The 22446-nt window shown below is 35.3% G+C and overlaps 1 protein-coding gene across 1 annotated transcript; it reads right to left on the bottom strand.

Moving 5' to 3' along the window:
- Positions 1-12706: 12706 nt before the first annotated feature.
- On the bottom strand, positions 12707-17969 carry LOC113302331 (probable methyltransferase PMT13). The gene is made up of 7 exons (XM_026551240.1): positions 17338-17969; positions 16269-16472; positions 15588-15798; positions 15075-15336; positions 13917-14288; positions 13625-13702; positions 12707-13118 (listed from the first exon to the last, which is right to left on the bottom strand). The coding sequence occupies exons 1-7, from the start codon at positions 17758-17760 to the stop codon at positions 12905-12907; spliced, it is 1764 nt and encodes a 587-aa protein (XP_026407025.1). The 5' UTR covers positions 17761-17969; the 3' UTR covers positions 12707-12904.
- Positions 17970-22446: the final 4477 nt, after the last annotated feature.

Raw genomic sequence — 22446 nt, forward strand, 5'->3', positions numbered from 1 at the left:
AAGCAGTAGCTCAAAAAGCTGAAGCAGCAGGACAAGATGAAGTACCAACACATGTAGAAGTAGTAGCTTTAGCTGTAGAAAGCAAAGGTATTGGATATAGACCACCTTTACTTTGCCCTTGGAAAATTTTATTCCCAGAGTAGAGATCCTTCACATAAAAGTCATTACCCTCAAATGTTATACTACAATGGTTATCAGTAGTATACTTATGAACAGATAGTAGCTTATGAGAAGCAGATGGAACATGAAGTATGCTAGGCAAAGACATAGGCTCAGATAATAAAAGTTTGGTAGTATTACCAATACGTTATATTTTCATACCTTCTCCATTAGCAGTAGATATTTGCTCATTACCATTGTAAGACTGAAATTATGTAAGATCTGAGGCCTCAGTGGTAATCTGATTGGTTGCGCCTGAGTCAGCATACCATGGATTGTCACCTAGAATGTCTGATGTTGCCATCATAGCATGAATATTCTGTGGAATCGGTCTACCTGATAGGAGAAATTCATCCGTTGATTGCACTCAATAGCAGAGTGACCAGCTTTAAAACAAATCTAACAGAAAATAGGCTTCTGATATCTTGATGAACTCGAACCATGAAAAGAGTTTGATGAAGTATGATATTGCCATCATAGCATGAATATTCTGTGGAATCGGTCTACCTGATAGGAGAAATTCATCTGTTGATTGCACTCAATAACAGAGTGACCAGCTTTAAAACAAATCTGACAGAAAATAGGCGTCTGATATCAAGTCGCGTGCACGCGCGCTTCGCGCGTCAGTGGAATTGTAGGGGATTGCGTATTTTGTAACAGTTTCAGCAACAATTTTTGTAACAGTTCTGGAAACAGTTTGTGTAACACTTTAGTAACAACTGTTGTAACAGTCCTATCACACTTGTTTTGTAACATTAATAAAAGTGACATGTGCAACGTATGGAGAGCTGCTTGTAATTCAACGGTACGTCTTATGTGGTCATCCTATCCGACGGTTGCGATCTCCCCTGGTCAAATTTTTCAGCTGCTTGCACTGTTCATTCCCTTGCTTTCTGCATAGGAAAAGAAGAAGCATGTGAAGTAATTGGTAGTTGAAACTGCATTGGAGATTCAGATATAAAATTAGTTGATGAAGAAGATAATGGTCGTGAAGGATAGTAGGCATTTTGTGGAGGATACCTAAAAGAAGAATTTGAGAAAGATCTTTGTGGCCTAAAGGCAGCAAAAACCTTAGATTCATCAGGATGAACAAACGATTTTGATCTTTCTTCTAATACTATCTCCTCACTAATCAACAAATTATGTAATTCTTCTATAGTAATTGGTGGATTACGAACTCGAATATAGGTAGAAAATCAATCGAAGATTGAGTTTAATCCATTGAGTACACAAACAAGAATTTCATTACTATGAACTGGAGATCCAGCAGCAGCAAGAGAATATGTGATTTTCTTGATCTCACTCAGGTAGCTAATGACAGGAGTATTACCTTGTTTAAGATTTGATAGTTTTGTTCGGGGTTGAATGATATGAGTAGCAGATGTAGCTGCAAAATGTTCTTCAATAGTCTTCCACAACTCAAACGACGTAGTCGGACCAGCTACATAAGGAAGAACGCTATCTGAAATAGTAGACTGAATCCAGAGAAGAAGAGTTTGATCTTCATCGTTCCAGTGGATGAAATTAGGGTTGATTGCATCTTCAGGAACTCCTCTAGCTCTAACATAGATGTATTTATTAGGACGAGGAACATATCCATCTATAAGACCTAAAACCTTGAATTTCTTGAATAATGGAAGTAATAAAGAATTCCAGGTAATGTAATTATGATCCTGAAGTTTGTAATGAACAATGTTTGCATGTGTTTAAAGGAATTTTGGAAATGTTTGATTCCATGATGAATCAGTTGAAGTAAAAAATCAAGAAATTGAAGAAAGAAAAGAGCTTTAATGGCGGAAGCTTTGAAAGAAAAGAAAAAAGGTGATCAGGCCCTCATCGGCTCTGATATCATACAGAAATGGTAGTGAATGTATTATTAAAGTAAAAAGATAACAGATCAGATCACAGGCTTAACGTGATGATCAATCACTATTTAAAGACAGTAGTGTGACAGAGTCCGTACAGACAGCCTGTCAAAACACGTCACTACACTCTGTCAGTATTACAGCAGACACACAAATACTACATGCACCTATAACGGATTATAATTGTGTTTATCTTAAGTACAAAAAACAGTTTGGCTAAGTTAGCCTGTGTTAGTGGTGGTCCAGATTTGTCCTTAAAAAGATAAATATATGGTTGTAGTTCTCCTGACCACACCCTCATCTCGCACGTGTAAGTGGTGGCCAAGATTTCATCTCCCAATTGGTAAATCTATAGCTGTAATTTCTCCCATTAAATGTTAATATAATAAATATAGTAAATGATTAATATAATAAATATCTAACTAATTAGTGTGAGTATTAAATGATTTATTAATTGATCATAATTATGTTTGTTCACTAATTGCTCATAATAAATAAAATATTAATTATTTTCATTATAAAATTTCTCTTAATTAAATTAATAAATTTATATTTCTATTAATAAATAATTTTGATAAAAACAGAAACAATATCAATAGATATTAGTTACGATAGTAGGTCGTGGAAGCGGTGGAAGAGGTCGAATAAATCACTAATCTAATAATATCAGTAGATATTAGTTACGGCACGGGTTAAGCCCTATAAACACGTAATTAACCACTAATTCAAGGAACAAGTACAAGAGACTTGGATCTTCTGGTAACTCATAGAATGGAATATGTTTTGTTTATGCAATCCCATTAAGAAAAATCAATACTAATACTTTGTTACTTCACTTTCTTATTATTATCATCAAGAATATAAAGCACAGTTTGGATAACTTTGCCTCGGTAAGTGGCGGTTCAGATTTGTCCTTACAAGAGATAAATCTAGGGATGTAATCATTTGTCATAAGTGATGGTTGTGATTGAGATTATAAATGCATCTAATGGAAAAAAGTTATCATGTCATTAAGGTTCCATAATTCTTCATAATAAAATAATCTATTAATTAGCCATTGTTACAGGGCTTACGACCCATGGATATGCGGTCCATCCAATTACCCCTTTATATGTGTATACTGTGACCTATGTAATAATATTACCAATCTCTCTAATATGATGGTTCTTCTTCTTGTCTCTATATCTCCTTCCTTCACCCCTGATTCTCCTCAATCACGTTATCACGCACGAGCTCTAACCCTGCGGCAATGGATTTTGATTTTTTTTTCTGGGTTGCTATCAAATACATACGTTGAAATCAATGGAATCTTCATCGTCAAATCGGATAAGTTGGATTTTTTTTTCTTTTCTTTTCCCTTGAATCAAATCACTAGGAATTGATTTGATTTTTTTAATCTTTTTTATACCATATTGATTGATTGGGAAAAAAAATCTATACTCTATGTCATGATCTAATTTTTTTCTTTTCCTTGGTTTTTTTATTTTGGCATATCAAGTAAAAATTGATTTGATCAAACTGTGTAATGAATCAATCATTTATCCTATACCATATTTCAATCAAGTGATTAAATTTATTTTTATTTTAATATTTTTAGTGATTACATTTTTTTTTAATCTAATATTTTTTTAGTATATCGTTTGTGTTGTATTGATTATTATTTCCTCCGTCCTAGTTTACTTGCTAAAATTGTGTTTTTTTAACAAAAGTGTACCAAAAACTTACTATTTTTCCCACTAAAATTATCTAATTATCAAGAAAGAAATAAAAACTAGGATACAAAAACTTGTATATTAAACAAGTGATTTGAAAGATTGATGGTGTATCTGGAAGTAATTTGAATTTGTTTCAATTTTTTGCAAAATCCTATTTTGACAAGTAAACTAGGACGGAGGGAGTATATCATAGTTCATCCGTTCGTATTCTCTTCGGGAACGAGGAGAAAGTTCATCTTCTGTTCGTTTCCGTGAAAAAGAAAGGTCCAGTCCGGTCCAGTTAACCCGGTCTGGTTCGGTCTAGAAATACGGTCCGGTCCATCCAACCCGGTCCAACCCTTTCCGATCCAACCTGTTCCAGTCCTGCTTTCCTGTTTTGACTGCTTTTGGGACGTGCGTGCCTAACGCGGCCCCGGTTTTATCGATATACAACGGGAACCAAAATGCGAGGTATGTAACTAATGCGGGGTTTTTAAATTAAATGTTCGTTGGGCTTATTTATTTGTTTTTTGAACATGCCTAGTTCTATTTTTTTTTCACCTTAACATAAGTCCATATCGTATAAACGGTCAAATTAAATTATGATTGTTGATCTCGTTCATTAAGGATTTTTGTTTATGTTATTTAGTTCTCTTGAATATGATATTGGCTATAGTTGAATGGTGTTTTTTTTTTTGTACAGTTGGTTGTACCAACTTGATTCAAATGCATGTATTTGGGATTTAGAAGTACTTGAACACTATTATTGCATATTTGATATATTTTATTCCCAAACTTGAATGTTCCGTGGAATGTAATACACTTGCGCGACTATTAAAGAGTCGGTAGTTTCAAAAGATACATTGCAAATAAAATCGCATGTATTCCAATTTTTGTGTGGAACAACTCACAATTTTTTTTATTTGAGTCTGAAAATTTCCATTTCTCTACTTCATTCATGATACTAATGAAATAGTATATGTTGAAGTGTGATAACAAGAGAATTACCTTTAGTAATCTACTCAACCTAAAGTAAGTGGTTGACATGTGTAGTGAGAATCTCTTGGCTTGTTGAGATAAACAAATTTATCAAATTAAGCTAAATGTAGCAAAATTGAAAATGCAAAGAACCCCGAAGTAATGAGGGTTAGACGTACCCGACTCATATAAAGCATGTGAAGAGGGAAATATGTATCATGAGACAAATATGTACGTTTGTCTTCGGTAGTAATAACACCAATACACAAGTATCAACCGAGTATGGGATCAGCTATAATGTAATTGTAGCTCCCATCATAAATAAAAAGAGTTGGGAATGCACCTGGTCATAGGTATTAGTATATACAGTGTAATGTGTGTATCATACTAGCAACCAATTTTCACATCAACTTTAATGGCAACAAGAACTTTGCCGGGCCAATTGACTATCTTATTGAGTTGAACTAGATCCAATGTCAGCACTTATGGAATGAAAAACGCGACATAAATTCTCTAAAGCACTTGAGATATATTTGGTGACACATAATATATATTCACTCTAAAGTACCTGAGTTGAGTCCCACTTTTATTACGTAATAAGGCCACACCACTTATTAAAAATCTGAAGACCCAAGTGTCTAACTCATAGTTGTTTTTCTTCCACTAGCTTAAGGAATTTAAACTAGTTGTTGAATTATTTCGTTATAATGTGACTACAAGGATTAGATCATCGAGCGAAGCACTACTCAAAATTTGTTTTCAAGATAGAACAAAGACGTCACAAAATCTCTACATGTACCAAGACATAATCACACCTTGTTAAATTCCATAGAAACTCATGCAAGTGGATATCATGTGGAAACTCACAATGATGAGAATATAATTGAATGCATCTTTTATATTATCTAATGTATTAGAGAAACTAGTGAGTCAATCTAGTGAAATGTAAATCACTATAGTATTTGGATTATTGAATCAGTATTGACTCCGAGGATGAAATGTTGGGAATTGACTCATACAGGCTTTGGTAATAACCACAAAGCCACTTTAGTTGTGACATAATGATCGTTTTGAAAGGACTCATACGAACATCAACTTATTTGAGTGAACAAAAACGGAAGAAAAATTGACAGAATGTGAAATGACGACATATCTCTCGATAAGTGTTTTCTAAAGTATTAGATGCACACCCCCCCCCCCCCCCATTGCTTTTAAGTAAGAAAGCATATCGCTCTTTCACAAAGTCTTCAGTAAATAGGATCGAGACCATCCTAAGATGAAAATGGTAAACAATCCATATTACAAAGAAAACAAGGTGAAATTAGAAAAATATTCATGTAGAATGCGGACCATTAAAGTGACTTATGGCTCTGGTGAATGTTATGACATTTCGGACTAGTTATAGTTCCCAAGAAATATTGCGTTAACTACTAGCACAAATTATACATGTGAGGGCTCACCACCCTTGTAAATGCTAGCTAGAGTACATCAAAAGGACTTGATGGTTATTGTGTATGTAATATGATCAATGCAGAGCATCCTATACCCTACGGTCTCGCAAAGGCTATCATCAAAGGTTACAGACGGTGCCTAAGACATGGTTATACGTAAAAACCTACCTTTAATTGCTTGGAGAATATGCAATAGTACACACGTCTTTACTTATTCATTTTATACCCACAATTGGTCAACCATTCTTTGCGTACCAGTTGGTAACTGGATATAAGCCTGACATTTTTTTGTTCTTACGCATTTTTGGTTGCACTAATATGTGCACTTACGAATCCACATCGTACTATGATGGGTCATTAAAATTATTAGTGACTCTGTTGGAAAATAATTTCCAATAATTATCCGCATTTTTAAAACTTTTGACAAGCGATCTCTCAACCGCTGATTTGCGGATAGTCACTCTAATAGGATAGTCTTCCCGTTGTTAGGGAAAGACAGGAAAAAGTATTTTCCGAGGGAACGATATGGAATGTCGTGGTGTGTTCCCATTTTGTCTATATAGACTCATATACTCCACGAATGGAATTGTGATGTGAAAAAAAGATTATCGATCTTCGGAATGTACACTGATATTGGTAAACTGACGAGATCACGCATACCAACTGCAAACGTGACTGTAAGGTTAAAAATCCTTAATAAAGGATATGCACCGTAAAACTAAGGTGTAGCAACTACACTTGGTGGAAGTGTGGTTGAGGCCATGGCTCCATAAAGGAAGATGGAGAGACCACCAGGTTCGATCAGTGCTCACCTAGAAAGGAAATAGGTGAGTTAGGAACAACCTAATTATGTCATCAGAAATCATCTCATAAAATTGTCTCCAAATATGTCCATGAATCAAACGGGAGGATGCTCCGAGGTGTTAAATGATTCTAGAGACCAATGAAATCCTAACAGATTATGAGAGTCAATGGAAGGATCATGCGTGCACAGTGATGATATAATCCATAAATAGTTGCTCCAAAAGTAGAGTACAATGAGATCGAACCATGCTTTATTTTGATTAATTTCAAATAAAGAGCATATTTGGCCTACGCAATTCAGGTAGAACTTAGTTCTTTGACAAATATACGGGTATTTGGTGTGGTAGTGCTAACCAACCAAGTGTAAAGCATGTGGGACATATGTGGTTATTTGTCCCAAAGTGTAATGAGAAGAATGAGGTTTTAAAGTATAAAGAATCACCTTGTGGCGCGAGGTTTCTCACACACCCCTGGATTGCATACTCTTTTTGAACATTATAATGTTCATTTAATTAGTTTGCTTAGTAGTTTCAAAAGAACCTGAACCATAGTAAATGTGGTTATATCTTTAGAGATTTAGACTCAAAGATATTAGCATACTCTTTTGCTTCCTAAGTCGAATGACTCTAAACCACAGAGTGTGTTTGCAGTTACACTGGAACAGTCACTTATTGATTTAAACAATCAGGCGGATGTGGTATACCCGTCTAAGTGACTATTTGATTGGAAAGGGATAAACAAGTACGGTTTTGTGCCATGCGCATTAAATAAGTTCCTGATTCCGAATCATAACCATCTATGTCAACAGTATGGACATAATAAGTACTCTTAATGGAATAAGAGATCTTACAAGCTATTTGAAATGAAAATCCTGGGAAATCTCGATCTTATCTATGTTCCGAACTAGAAGACCGAGCTTGTGGTATATTATTCCACCAGTTTGTATATGTCCATTGTCAAGAAATTTAACAAGGACATGCATCCTGATAGCACTCCCATGATTAGTCGAGTTCCAAATGTACATAAATGACCAATTCGTCTAAAGAAAGATGACGACGTTGTGTCGGGAGATGAACTTTCCTTATCTAAGTATAATAGACGTATAATTGTACTTAGCATAGAGTACTCGGCTAAATGTTACATCCTCAGTGAACTTGTTAGCTAGATATAGCTCAGCACCGACGCAATGTCATTGGAATGGTATGGTGAATGTAATCATGTACTTCAAACTAACCATTGACGTAAATTTGTTTTATCCCTGCAAAGACATAAAAAGTAATGCTAACAAAAGTGCAATATAAAGGTTGTTGATTATGAAAGAACAATAATATCTTCTCCAACGAAAGTAATCAGGGGGGGATATGGTAGACTATTTTCTAAGTCATTACCGATATTCAGTTCGAAAAGTACATGACTAAAGGAACTGTGTGGAACAACTCTTAAAGTAATCAGGGGGAGATGCCGACATCAGGGGGAGGATCCAAGGATATGATGTCGACATATTTTACTTCGAAACTGGAGTTGTGTTGTACTATTTTTTTCCTTCGATCGAGAATAGTTTTTCCCAAAGGGTTTTGTTACTCGACAAGATTTTCAGCGAGGCAACACTACAAACATCAAGTATGTTGAACGTTGAAGACATAAAGATCGCGTTAATATTACTGAAAATATCTGAATCAAAGAAATGAAACGTGATAGTCTGTTAAGCGTAACTTACAGAATCAACAACGGGGTCTTATAAACATTTAAGTCACCAAAGTAAAGTGTGATGAACTCTCATGACTTGGTTGGACTAATGAAATTGTCCGACATCAGGGGGAGAATCTAATAGTGTGTGGGACTCTTTCCTTCACCGAGGTTGCTTTTTTCCCACATGTTTTTGTTACTCAGAAAGGTTTTTAATGAGACAACAACAAACACCGGGAAATAATTTCCCATCTAAGGCTATTGTCTTTCCCACGAGGATTTTCTGTCTTAGGAGTTGTGAAACAAATAGTCAACTTTAGCGGAGAAAAGTGATCATCTTCAACGGATCACCTTTACTTGCATCTGTCACGTTGTACTCTTTTCCCTTCATCAAGGTTTTGTCCCACTGGATTTTTCCTTGTCAAGGTTTTAATGAGGCAACATAATCAAGTCCAACTATGTTCTAAGTTTTCTTAATATTGTACTCCTTTTGTTTAGTTCAGGTTTTATCCCTCTAGGTTTCCCTGACAAATTTTTAACGAGGCAATTAACTTAGACTAGTCGGTCCTTGAAGATCGTATTGTATGTGATGAACTACATGTAAAGTACGAGATAACATGTGAAGTACTACATATGAAGAGTTGTACCAATGTTTTAACCCACTGGGTTTTACTTATCAAAGTTTTAATGAGGCGATTGATTTCGGCACATGTCATCAAGGAGATGACGTCATTTGAAGAAATACATTCAAAGCACTATATGTGAAGCACAATGTATAAAGTTTTGTTATTGAACCGCACGGCCCATGGATGTGCGGTCCATCCAATTACCCCTTTATATGTGTATATTGTAACCTATGTAATAGTATTACTAATCTCTCTAATATGATGGTTCTTCTTCTTGTCTCTATATCTCCTTCCTTCACCCCTAATTCTCCTCAATCAGCCATGATAATATTTTGTTAAATGTCAAATTAAAAATGATAATATATAAATTATTCTACTAATGATGACAATAAATATATTTTTATTAGCTAATACTTTGAATTAGTTTGGTATTGCTGTGAGCTTTACAAAAATGCTTTTTCGATGCATGTTATTATGCAGAGCTATGCAAAAAAAAAAAAAAACAATTGAATGGTTGTCGATGTACGTTACTGTGCTGAGCTTTGTAAAAAAAAGAAATTGAATGGTTGCAAATTGTAAACTAAAGCTAAAACTATTTTAAAAAGCAGACGTATCTCTGAAAATATCAGGTTCAACTATAATTAGTGAGAAAATGACAAAAGCAGACATATCTCTGAAAATTGTTTATTCTATTTTATTGTGCATAAAATAAGTAAATTTTCTACTATTAGAATACATACACATGTGGTATTAAATTTACTAATTAGTATTTTTACTAAAAAGTATTATTTTTCTTAACCACTTTTTAAAAATCAATAATTTCTTAATATTTGTTGTTGAAAATAAAAGTATATTTCAGTGATACGATAAAACATAAAATATAGTTTGAAAATAAAAAAATAATTGTCTTTAAAAAATAAAATATAACGAATAAAAATTGGTGATCATATATAGATTCAAAGATATTTGTTGTTAGTTATAAAATAGATGGGATAGAATAGGAATACAAAATATGAAACTTGGGTGAACTATACCATTTGCTTTTGAAGCTTTTAAAAGCTCCTTTCTCCCCCACTTTTAAAATTGATAGATTTTGGAAGTGTATACTTTATGATATCTTTACCAAACACTAAGATGAAAAAATATTGTTATAAATATGTTTTCAAAGTATTTTCTTTTTAATGAAAAAAAGCAGCACCAAACTTAGTTAAATTGGCTAACAATTATATAAGTGGACCATAATGATGGTGGCAAGTATTAGTGCCCAGTGAGTAATTTCGCATCGCTCGCGTATTTCTTGATATATGATTAACATTATTTTTATTCAATGATGATGGATAGCAGAGTTTATTGTTAGTAGAGCTTATTGTTATTAGGTTAATTACTTAATGATTTGACTTGCTAACTAATCATGGTTTTATTATTTTTATGCAACGAATAACCTCACATTTGGAAGCATAATGTCGTAGAATGTAATGGCCTGACCCTCTACTGATATTGCCCTCACTAAGCAACTGCGGTCATCTGATATTATTGGTTTTTCAATGGTCAATGTTTCGGTCTTCTAGCAGCAGCTTCTTAGGAGGTCACCCATCCCGAGATTACTCAATATCGAGCATGCTTAACTATAGAAATTTTTCGCCAATTATGCTGAAAAGGTCTCGGTGCTAGGAAAAGACAAACCATTACCTATATTCCAACTTAATTTGGAGCCATCCTAGGTACGAAATATGTTCAATCTAGACTTTGGCATTTTTTCTCACTCATGAGACCCTTTCCCGAGACAATCCGTCAAGCATACTTTTTTTCCCTCGACATGTAACCCGTGGTCGACTCTAATACCATTTGTAGGGACCTGATCCTCCGCCAATACTGTCACTGTGGTTATCCGACAGTGTGAGATTTTCAACTAAAACTGGTGTGGTCATCCATCAACAGTTTTCTGGGAGGTAGCCCATCCCTAGATTACTCTCGCCCAAGAATGCATAAATTCAGTGATTTTTACTAACTCTGGATCCAACTATGTTGAAAAGACCACAATGTTACGGAAGGACGAGCCATTACCTATATTCCATTTGGTGAACTCTTCATGCCGAATTAAATTACGTACATAATATATATGGGAATTTTGAAAAACTAGAACTACATCGTATATGAGTAAAATGGTTACCATCGGAAATGACTTAACATTTTAAAATATAATATCTTAAGTGAATGAATTATCTTTTAATTATGTCATTGAAATATTAAGAACATACAATAAGCTTGGGCATCTACATAGATAGTACCGAGGATTTTTAGTTAAAACCCCACACCTCTTATCCCAAGGTGGTCAAGTGGGGTTTGGTGTTATGTGGTCGGGCCTTGAGTAGTGTATATGGTCCATGAATATCCTAACAATTGGTATCAGAGCCCGTGGTTGGGGCTAATGTCCGAACGTAGAAGTGGTTGTGGATGTCACCCGGTTTAGGGCGCAAGTGCAATCAGACTCAAGGTGAAGAAGGCAAGGCCCAAAGTTGAACTGGTGCTCAAGGTCGAGTTAGTGTCTCACCCATTAACTCAGGTGGAGCAGGGTTCTAGATCGTCAATGCAATGCTCGAGGTTGAACTGATGCTTAAGGTGGAGTTAGTGTCTCACACATTAACTCTCAAGTAGCAGGGTTATATGTGGGCGAGGAAATGCTCAAGATGGAGTTTGTGCTTGCCTTCTCATTAACTCGAGGTGGAGTAGGATTATAGGGCGCATAGTGATAATAATCATGATCGATGAGTAGGATATACATATGGTAATCATGTGGTGAAGTCTGATTGGACTGGTGAAGTGGTTTAATATCGCCAAGTTGGAGATTGTTGGAGTATGTGGCGCGATAAACCACTTAAGTATAGCTAGGGATAGTATCACATGGAAGAAATGTACATGTGGAGCTTAATAAGTTTGGGCATCTCCTTACGTAGCACTGAGGCCTTTAAGATTAAAACCGCACACCTCTTATCCCAAGGTGGCCAAATAGGGACATCATCGGTGCTATTTTGTCGCGCCCATAGTAGGTTCCTATTTTCACTGAAGATCCTAACATCGTTCACTAAAATAAGGAAGATGCAGAAAGATAATATTATTTCAAAAAATCGATAAGATATCTTTTTAAACTAAAAAACATATCAAATATTTATTTATTTTTGGGACAAAATATGTAAAAAATAATTTCGATATGATTCATTGCTGGCTTGAGAATACAACTCGAAAAAGGTGAGACATGGTATGGGAGGATGTCAAGGCGGAAAATGCTAGAAAGGATTTGTGAAGTGAAGAATAAAAATATCTATCGAGTTTCCCTTTACTTTTACAACGATAAGAAGGGTAAACTTGATATTAATACATATTATATTTAATACGCATATGTTAGAAAATGCATAACTAAATAAAAATTACGCCCGTGCCGTAACTAACAAATTAGTCATTTAGAGAGATCGATAACAAAAAATTAACCTTTTTTTCCCCTTTCTGGACTGATAATAAACTATAATGCCTTGATTTCTTCAGCGGGAAGTATATGAATGTTACAACCTTACATGGAGAAAAATAAATAGAGAAAAGAAAAGAAAAAGCTAATTAATGAAATACAAAGAATTAATTAGTGGGAATTATGAGGAGAGCCTCCACAGTTTCTTGGTAGCTACAAGAATCTTCTCGCTACTCCTGGAGTCAGGCTCACTGTCATGTACAACAGATGTCCACTTAATGGCACCCGCGATACGACTCACTCTATCTATCACTTCAGCTGAATCTCGAATTACCACCGTTCCCTCTGGACGCAAAATCCTATCCATCTCTACCATCAGATCTACCAGATTACATCTGCAATAGAGTTACATTCATTAAATCTCAACCGAAACAGTTACACTATTTGCAACTTTGGCGGAATAAACATTACTCATTTGAGCATGTTTAAAATTCCATCTAGTGTATCAGGTATCACAACCAGAAATATCAAAGGCGGGGATCAGGGAAGAAACCCAAAGCCAACTAATAGGATTGTAACTGTACCAACGCCTAAGAAGATCAAGTAATGTTATACAACGAAAAGGCACTGACCATTTAAGGCAAGGACTTTGTGGGGCATTAGAAATTTAGAACTATGGTGAAAAAAATATGGGAATTCACATAATATGGCCATTCGGCAATTATATTTAGCTAATTATAGACTACAAAGTACCAGGCAGATCTATGCATATCAGGTGTCAGGTTGCAGTTGGGTGTGCAACCGCATGTAACACTAGTTCGAGTTAAATACTAAAGCAAACGAACAAAGCAACATACAACAGAATTGTCGAATTGCTGAAACAATTAAAACGATTAAATACCTGTTCTTGATCAGTGAGTCAATGCTGGAAACATGTAGGAAGTCGTAAGTCCGAGGGTAGGTAGAGAAAGGCTCACACCTATTCATCAAATAATCATAAACACAGTGTTACTTAACAAAAGGCCAACTTGCTATTGTTAACTACATAAGGAGTTCTGAAGCTACTTGTACTTACTGTCATAAACATGAAGAATTGAGCATATTAATTTACAATTATCCTACTTTCAAATATTCATCTAAAAACCCCAAAACTGATGACATTTATGGATCGAGACACCAGAAACAACACTTACCAATCATGGTAGACTCCAATGAGCCCTCTGTCATAAATCACACCCAGTGTTGATGACTTTCTAGCAGGAACAACGTTCATCACCCAGACAGGATCTGATGAGAGAGAAGCTGCAAATCCTCCAAAAAATGCATTCATGTCCATGACGTTTCGTACAGCAGGAGTCCCTAGCTTCAAGTTGAGAGACTTGTAATATGAAACCCTTCTTTGCCAACGGCGAGTATCAGCTTCAAACACATTAATCCCATTTTTCAAAAGTGCTGCCCTTGAAGGTGGTTTCGACAGACGCTCTGGCCAGTTTGGAATAGTACCGACAGAATATTCTCCAGCAGAAGAAGGTATTTTACTGATACAGTTCTTCAATTTGTGGTACCTACACAAAAGTCCACTTTAATGATGCAGTTCTAAGTTTTGTATGAGGCTTGAACTTGCCACATAGTAAAGAAATCTTGCATTTCAGTTAATCTAGCCAAAGTGGAAGTCGCTATAATGTTGAGATTTCATGATAAAACTCTTGATTCTTGATAAAGCAAATTACACATTCTTCACAAAAGTTTGCATTACAATGATCTGCAATCAACCAGCCATGCTTAATGGACTTGCATTCTTGGTCAACGCATGAAACATTTGTAGCTTCACATGCCTAGTAAAACTCAGTAATCCAGAAATTTTTGCTTAAGTACCAAAGGTAGAACAGTGAATCAACACCACCCCAAGGGGCAGTTAGGTAAAGACATAGTAGTGCGAGAATTCTTCTCAAGTCCAAAAAAATTAGCATGCAATTCCATCTTATTATGATGCAAACAGCTAAGAAAATGATTTTAAAGAAAACAAATACTCCACATGTTGATAAGTTGTTTGAGTGCAAGCTAAAAACATTATAATCAATTATTTATTCTTACTCCTGAAAAATATAAGTCAAAGTTCAACCAATCAACGGGGTAACCGTAATGGTGGTGGTGGTGAGGATGGCTGTCTGTTTTAGCGTGGGTAAGGCTGGAGACATTTTTGCGAACACCGAAGCTAATAAAACTTCATAAAGTATTTCTTTGTTTCGTTGTGATTTTGGTTTAAAATAAGTTGTAACTGTGAGGTAATATTATATTCATCTGAACACATAGTCTAGGCCCAATTAAGAAACAAATCAGAAGAAGCTTACCATGCATGATTTGGGTTGTCTGATTCACTGCACAGTTCAAGACCAAACTCATTTTCATTGGGAAAGCATGAGTCCGCTGAAGGTTTTTTCCAGATTACAGTGTTTCCATCCACAACAATCAATTCATAGCACAAAGCTCTAGCTACTGCCTGGAGATCAGCCCATTCCTTATCTAATTTCGCCCACTGTACCGGGGGCCCCGAAACAACAAAGTATCCCCCAGGCCGAAGTAATCGGTCAACTTCAACGAAGTATGTTGCATCTACAATTGTAAGAACGCCGTGATCAGAAATCAAACATACATGGATGTCAAATTAGCAGAAAAGAGCATCGACCCCTCTGAAATCTCAACTTAAAGACTAGGGTATCAGGCTCCCAGAAATTGTTATTTTCTTTCTTCGTGGTTCTAAATGGTCATTAATAATATCAATCATATTCTTTACCTTGGAAGTTCTCTTATTCTTGTAGTCTGTGGACTATGTACCAGTAGGAAAGAAAAGAAAGAAAACTCACTGTACGCAGTATAAGGGATCAAACATCGTGAACAGTGCACTAGATCAAGGGAGTATGCAGGAAGTGGCAACCTCCGGGTACCAAGCATGGCAACGATAGCAGGTATTCCCCTCTCCAGAGCAAACTGTATCTGAGCCTTATGTGAATCTCTTGGAGCAAATGAGAGGGTTAAAATGTCTTCCTTCAGTAGGCAGGCTCCAAAACTGGCTACCTGCATGGAATTCAAATTTAATGAATATTTGCATCTTCAAAAAATGATTAAGTATACTTAGCCTTGTGCAGTATGATCTTCCCACAATTATCCCATACTAATTTATAGGTGAAAATCTGCCTATATAGATGGTTGTTAGAAAAGTTCTTGTGTGGCCTTTTATACCCAGGCTAGTGAGATCTTACGTTTGAGTTTCTGCTTCATATTAATTTATCGACTGCTCATGTGTGGGTGTTATTAGTGGTTGATAAACAGTTAATGTATTTTCTCACACCTTCGTGATACAGTTAATCTATGTAACAATCTATATGTCAAACTCACAAAAGAAAAATGAAGAGAGTAAAGGTGAATCCTTGCATATACATGTATTGAATTGAAAATAAAGAGAGCGATGGGTTTGCTGCTGAATCCTTTACTATTATTATTCAAAACCTGAAAAGAGAGAAGCTCCGCAGAAAGAAATTTCCTACCCCACATCCCATATCCAAAGCTGTCCTCAGCACTCCTCCGCTTATAGGAATGTACTGTCCAAGTCTTTCAATATATGATATGGCTCCATCTGGGAACATTGTACCACCACCTGGGAAAATAAAATATTGACCGTCTTCCTTCATCCAGCCTTGGTGACCCTTCCTGTCTGCAATTTTATTGAAAGGTACATTGTTGTGCCATATCTGCAAGCAAGACTATGTTTAAATACTGGAAATACATAATCGGTATTCACAATGGAGAAGACATTAAAAAAAAAATAGTCATTTCACGCTGATAGATATATTCCAAGATTCCCATTCAGAAATCGATATCAAGTTTTTCATTAAAAACCTGTACGGTCAAAACATGTAGTTTGAAACATATAGCTTTTAAGCTGAACTGAGGAATTGGGTTCAACAGATGGAGGAGCATAGAGACTAAATTAGGTCTACTGCCAAACCTTTTATGAAAGGGATGGGACGTAGAACACCCCAAGACGAAAAAATCAAGCTCCTCATCACATATTTTTATTTAAGGTTGATCTAACCCATATATCTGAGTTCCTAAATTGTCAGGATTTCGGACAAAGTTAATCTCAACATACAGCTTCTCTAGCCTACCACTTGAAGCGAGTGCACAAGTTCGCTTGAAGACCACTTCAAAAAAGTTTATAATACAATCAAACTTTAGCCTACCCACCAGGTTTTAAATTGTCCATTTAACTTACCCATAGTTGGCCACACATTAGCAGCAACAGAAAATCCACAACAATTCCCCAACGAGTAAAACTAAATTCAAAGATTTAATCACCCCTCCTACAAAATTGTTTAACAAAACTTTACATTCTCTGTAAAGCATTTTAAGATTTTGTACACTGGTTTGACCTCAAGCCTTCTAGCTCTAGGAAGAATCCAGTCTATATGACATGAGATACAGCATTGCTGTTCAAGCTAACAAAATTCCCATACAAAGGACACAATGGAATCTATGTTCTGCCTCTATTGCTAGATCCAGACAATTGCACACTAATACCATAACCTAAAATTGAAGTAGTAAAAAATATAATACCTTTTGTAAGCTATCAGGCCAACGAACAGAAATCTTGTAACCCTTAGGAGGAGGAATCAAACACAAAGGAGATTCTTCAGGCAATGGACAATGTCTTTCACGGTAAAAATTCATTTCATGACTAAGTTTACTATTCCTTCTGGGATCTTCACATGGCATATGATCAACAGCTTCATATGGACATGATTCGATTGAATGTTTACCTGATTCAACTAAATTTAATAATTTATGTCTTTGTTTAGGATCAGATGTTGATGAGAGTACAAGTGTTTCACGACCTGAAGCAGCAAGCGAATCACCAAGTGATGTAAAAACAAGAACAAAGAATACAAATACTGCTGCAAATAATGCAAATGTTATTAGATCAAGTAATTTCCATTGTCTAGGGTTTCTTTTTGAGAATGGGAGATTTATTTGTGCCATTTCTGGCTTCAAACTGAGATCTTGATTAGATCCACATTGACTATAAAGAGATTAATCGGAAGTGAAGTCTACCAAAAGAAAATGATTTGTCGGTGGAGAAAGAGATGGGTTTCGGAAATCAATTTGAGTAACAAAGCACACAGACACTCCTGTGTGAAGTGAAGTGGAGAAAAGAGAAAACAATCTTGAATCCGCGTATCTGAAAGCTGGAGATTCGTGGTGGTTTATCACATAGGCCCGAATAATTTATCGGGTATATACCCTTTAACCCATGGTTTACTATTGTGTGGGTCTTCCCCCAACACGGTAGATTGGGAATTTGGGATCTTATTCCCCCTCTTGCCCCCTCTTCCATTGGAAGACACTCACTACTTCCCGTTAGATGGCTCTACCTTTTGTGTAAAGAGAGTTGTTAACCCCTGTTGTTAGAGCAACCACAGTCACGGCCAAATTTGGGGACTAAACTCAAATTTGGTCTCAAAATATGCCGCAACGGAAGGGACCAAACCCAAATTTGATCGCCAAAATTAGGGTTTGAGACCAAATGTGGTCGTTAACCCAGACTAAACGAAATATAGTGGGACGGAAGTATTAATAGCGTATGAAAGCAGACGAGATTTTAGTGACCGTATGAAATCAGACGGAAGTATAATTAACGTATGAATCAGGCGCATCTATAAACTCCGCCTAACCAAACGCATGTAATACATACGCCCCAACACAGACGTAGTTATATTGTACGCCCCAATGGGACGTTGGTATATTTTACGTCCCAATGGGACGTTGCTTTAATGTACGCCCCAATGGGACGTTGGTATATTCACTTGTTTAGTGGGCTAATACGTTATTAGAAGAAGATTAGTGGGCTAATACGTTATTAGAAGAAGATTAGTGGCTAATATTTATGTAAATTCACTAATCAGGCGGTCATTAAAAGTGCGCCTGAATCAGGCGGTCATTGAAAGTGCGCCTGAAATCAGGCGATCATTAAAAGTGCGCCTGAATTAGACGGACATTAAAAGGGCGCCTGAATCAGGCGCACATTAAAAATGCGCCTGATATCAGACGGTCATTAAAAGTGCGCCTGAATGAGGCGGACATTAAAAATGCGCCTGAATGAGACGGTCATTAAAAGCGCGCCTGAACTGGGACGGTCATTAAAAGTGCGCCTGAACTGGGGCGTTTGTTATACTTCCGCCTGACTAAAAATAGTCTTCCACGACTGTGGTTGCTCAGTGTAAAATGCCAATTTTTTTTAGCTTTTGGTCTGCTATTTGGCATTTGGTCGACTCCATGACTGTGGATGCTCTTAGTCTTCTTTAATATATTTCATATTTGCAAAAACAAAAAAAAGGTAACATGGTTGATTCATTTATTTTTTTCTTAAAAAATGAGGTGAGCTTTATACATTAATATGATCAGTCTATGTTAAGGACTGAATCGATTGTCTATTAAGATTACGATCATCACAGTAAATATAGAATCTAAGTACCTTTATAATCGTTCTCAAATGCCGGAAACAGATAGACAAGAGAACTGGGTTAAATGTCCATGCTTGGGGAGTTATAAATAGAGGAAAATAATTTAATATTACTGCACAAGGCAAAGATGTCGTGATCAACAACTGATCCATCTATTTCTCTAAGTTTTTCATAACTAAGTTAAATGATCATGTTGGGTTATTAAACAACACTGCACAAAGCAAAGAAGTTAGGATCAACAAATAATCCATCAATTTCTCAAGATTTTCTATAATAAAGTAACTAACGTAGCAAACTAAAACTACAACTAAAGTAGCAAGGGCAACAAGATCGGTCTGAATAGGTTTGTAGTGATCTAAAACGGTTTGGACGACCTGAGTCAGAATCTGAGCTGATGTGGTTGGTGTTGATGATGTTGTTGTTTTTGTTTTGTTGTTGTTGATGTTGTTTTTGTTTTTGTTGCTGCTGCTGTTGAAAAATTGATGTTAATTTTGTTCATACTTAAGTTGGTTTTCTAATGGAAACAAGCTTTGCAGTAAAATTAAATCACGCCATGATTCTATGAAACAAAATATACGAAGGCAAGACATTGAATCAAGATTCCTTTAAAATAAATCCCACGAATTTCTAAATCATGTGTCATCTTACCTATATAATTTAGGAAATATCTATGAATACGCTATGTATTGATGTATTTCTAAGCAGGTGGTCCTCACATATTGTCCCTTGACTCCAAAGCATCTTGCTGCAAAATCTCGAATAATTAGACCAATTCCAGCTTTAGCAGTTTCCTTTTTATAACTAGCATCCAAGTTTGAGTGAGACAACATACTTAATAAGTTATTATGTTATGACATTTGAGGAGATGTATCTGAATAACTTATTAGTAAGTATTTTAATTATATCGATAGTTCTTATCTGTTAGGTTTAGATTTTTGGGAAATGAGAGCACATCTGTCTTTCCAGATCATCCAAATAGATATCATTACCAGACAGATGTTATACTCGGTTTGATGAGATGATCCAGTAGCATAAGAAGTACATGCATTAAACCAACTTATAACCCAATTAAGCAAAAAAAAAAAAAGGTTAGGGATAACATTTGAAACCATTACACTAATACCTGACCACATTGATCTGGCAAAAGGGCATTCAAAAAATAAATGATTTATAGTTTCCACTTCAGCATTACAAAGACTACAATAAAGACCAATGTCAGTCTTATATCTTTCTAGTTTATCTCTAGTAGGAATAATGTCTCTAAGGCATTTCCAAATAAATAGTGTTTATCTATGAGGAAGTTTAGTTTTCCATAGAGCTTTCCAAACACTAGTAGAAACAGGATAATGTAAACTTGACTATGATGTTTGGAATTCATTAGAGTTTTGTATGCATTTTTTTTTACAGAAAAGTAACCCTTATTATTAGGCTTCCAACTTAAGGTGTCTTCACCCATCTTATGAACATACATAACCAATATTTTTGTTTGTGGTATCAGTAGAAAACAAATTTTGAATTAAATTAAAATTTCATTGCCTTGCATTATGGAAGAATAATTCACTAAAAAATGTATACGCATGGGATTTATAAGCATTCATAGCAGGTTCAATGGTTTTTGAAGTCCTATCATCTTGTCAAAACAGGTTCTTACCTTTATAGCGCATATAGTTAACCAACAGAAGTTAAATTTGATAGTTTCCAAAAGGTGAAGGAACTTATTCAAAAAGATAATGCATTGTTGCTGGTGGATAGTAATGCACCCTCAGATAAAGATATTACTCCAAAAGGTGCACCATTCAAGTGGTTTGACTATGTAGATGCCATAATATCATAATAATCGTGTGCAATTAGCAAGCACCCGACAAGATTCTTCTTGTACGAGAGAATGTATGACGATTGCCATCACTGTCAATAAAGTCCCATTTGTATCTTATTTATATTTATTTTTTAATAAAGAACTTTATAATAAATTTATAACAAACTTTTGAATAAATTTTTTTCCCCAACGAGACATTTCCGCCTATTTTCATCATAAGTCATTCACAGATTCACTTGATTGTAAACTATCAGTGAGATACTTATACAAGAATTCTCGGATTAACAATGTCTTCCTCATTAAGTTTAATGAAAACATTCTTTGTAATTAAAAAAGAAGAAATTTTCGAATGAGTTTTAAGATTTCAAGTTTTACTCCAACCTTTTGAATTAACATAATCATGATTTTAATTATTTGTTTTCATTTCAACAAGACACTTCTAAGAAATAATCTTATCCTTCAAAAAAAATCAGGCTTCTAGTTTTCTTCCAAACCTTTGAATCAACATTGTCATGATTCTAGTTATTTGTTTCGATTTCAACCAGCTTATTATTGCATGTCTCATTGGGAAATTTAATAACCATTATACTTTTGGAGTTATATCATTTTTAAATCTTCGTAGATTTGTGTAAAATAAGATAATATTTGGAAATCCTTGTACATTATGCAAGAGTGCATGATATGTGATCGTATTGTATCGTGCTTTTTGTAACTATCACATTACACAACAATAGACCAACAAAGAATACCAATACTTAGAGGTATGATCACATTTTACATATTACGAATGTCAAAAAATGTGCAAAGCACGTGTTATATACTTGTGATTTTATCAGAGGCGGGAGTTTTTAGAGATCGGTGACTTGTTTCATGTTTTAAATATAAAAAGAATGATTTTAGTCTAAATAAACGGAAAATACACCACAGACGATATAATTTCACTACACTTGTTAATTCGATCTTTAAGTGCAGTAAAGAAGTGTATTTTGTATACTTGTTAAAGCAACCATCGTACGCAATGTATTTTTTTTTAGGATGTCTATGTTAAGAAAAACATGCGTTATTCAATTGTTGTTTACGATAATCAGCTATATCCCCACTTGTCGAACTCCTCGAAGATATAAAACCCAACCTTCTCGAGTCTTTTAATACCACTTCGTTTCATGTAACATTGCGTGAAGCAAAATTTTGTAGCACCTTGGATTTGTAAAGTCTTTTTTTTCATCTCTTCACCTTCCTAGAGTGTATACCTCGGATTCTCTTACATGTTACATAGTTTCCTCTAACCAGTGAAATCTTAATTGTCGAAGTTTCTTACATGTTAGATTGTTTCCTCTAACTAATAAAATCCTAATCGTCAGATTCTCTTACATGTTAAATATTTTTCTC

The sequence above is a fragment of the Papaver somniferum genome, chromosome 8 (assembly GCF_003573695.1).
Source record: "Papaver somniferum cultivar HN1 chromosome 8, ASM357369v1, whole genome shotgun sequence".
Taxonomy (NCBI): Eukaryota; Viridiplantae; Streptophyta; class Magnoliopsida; order Ranunculales; family Papaveraceae; genus Papaver; species Papaver somniferum.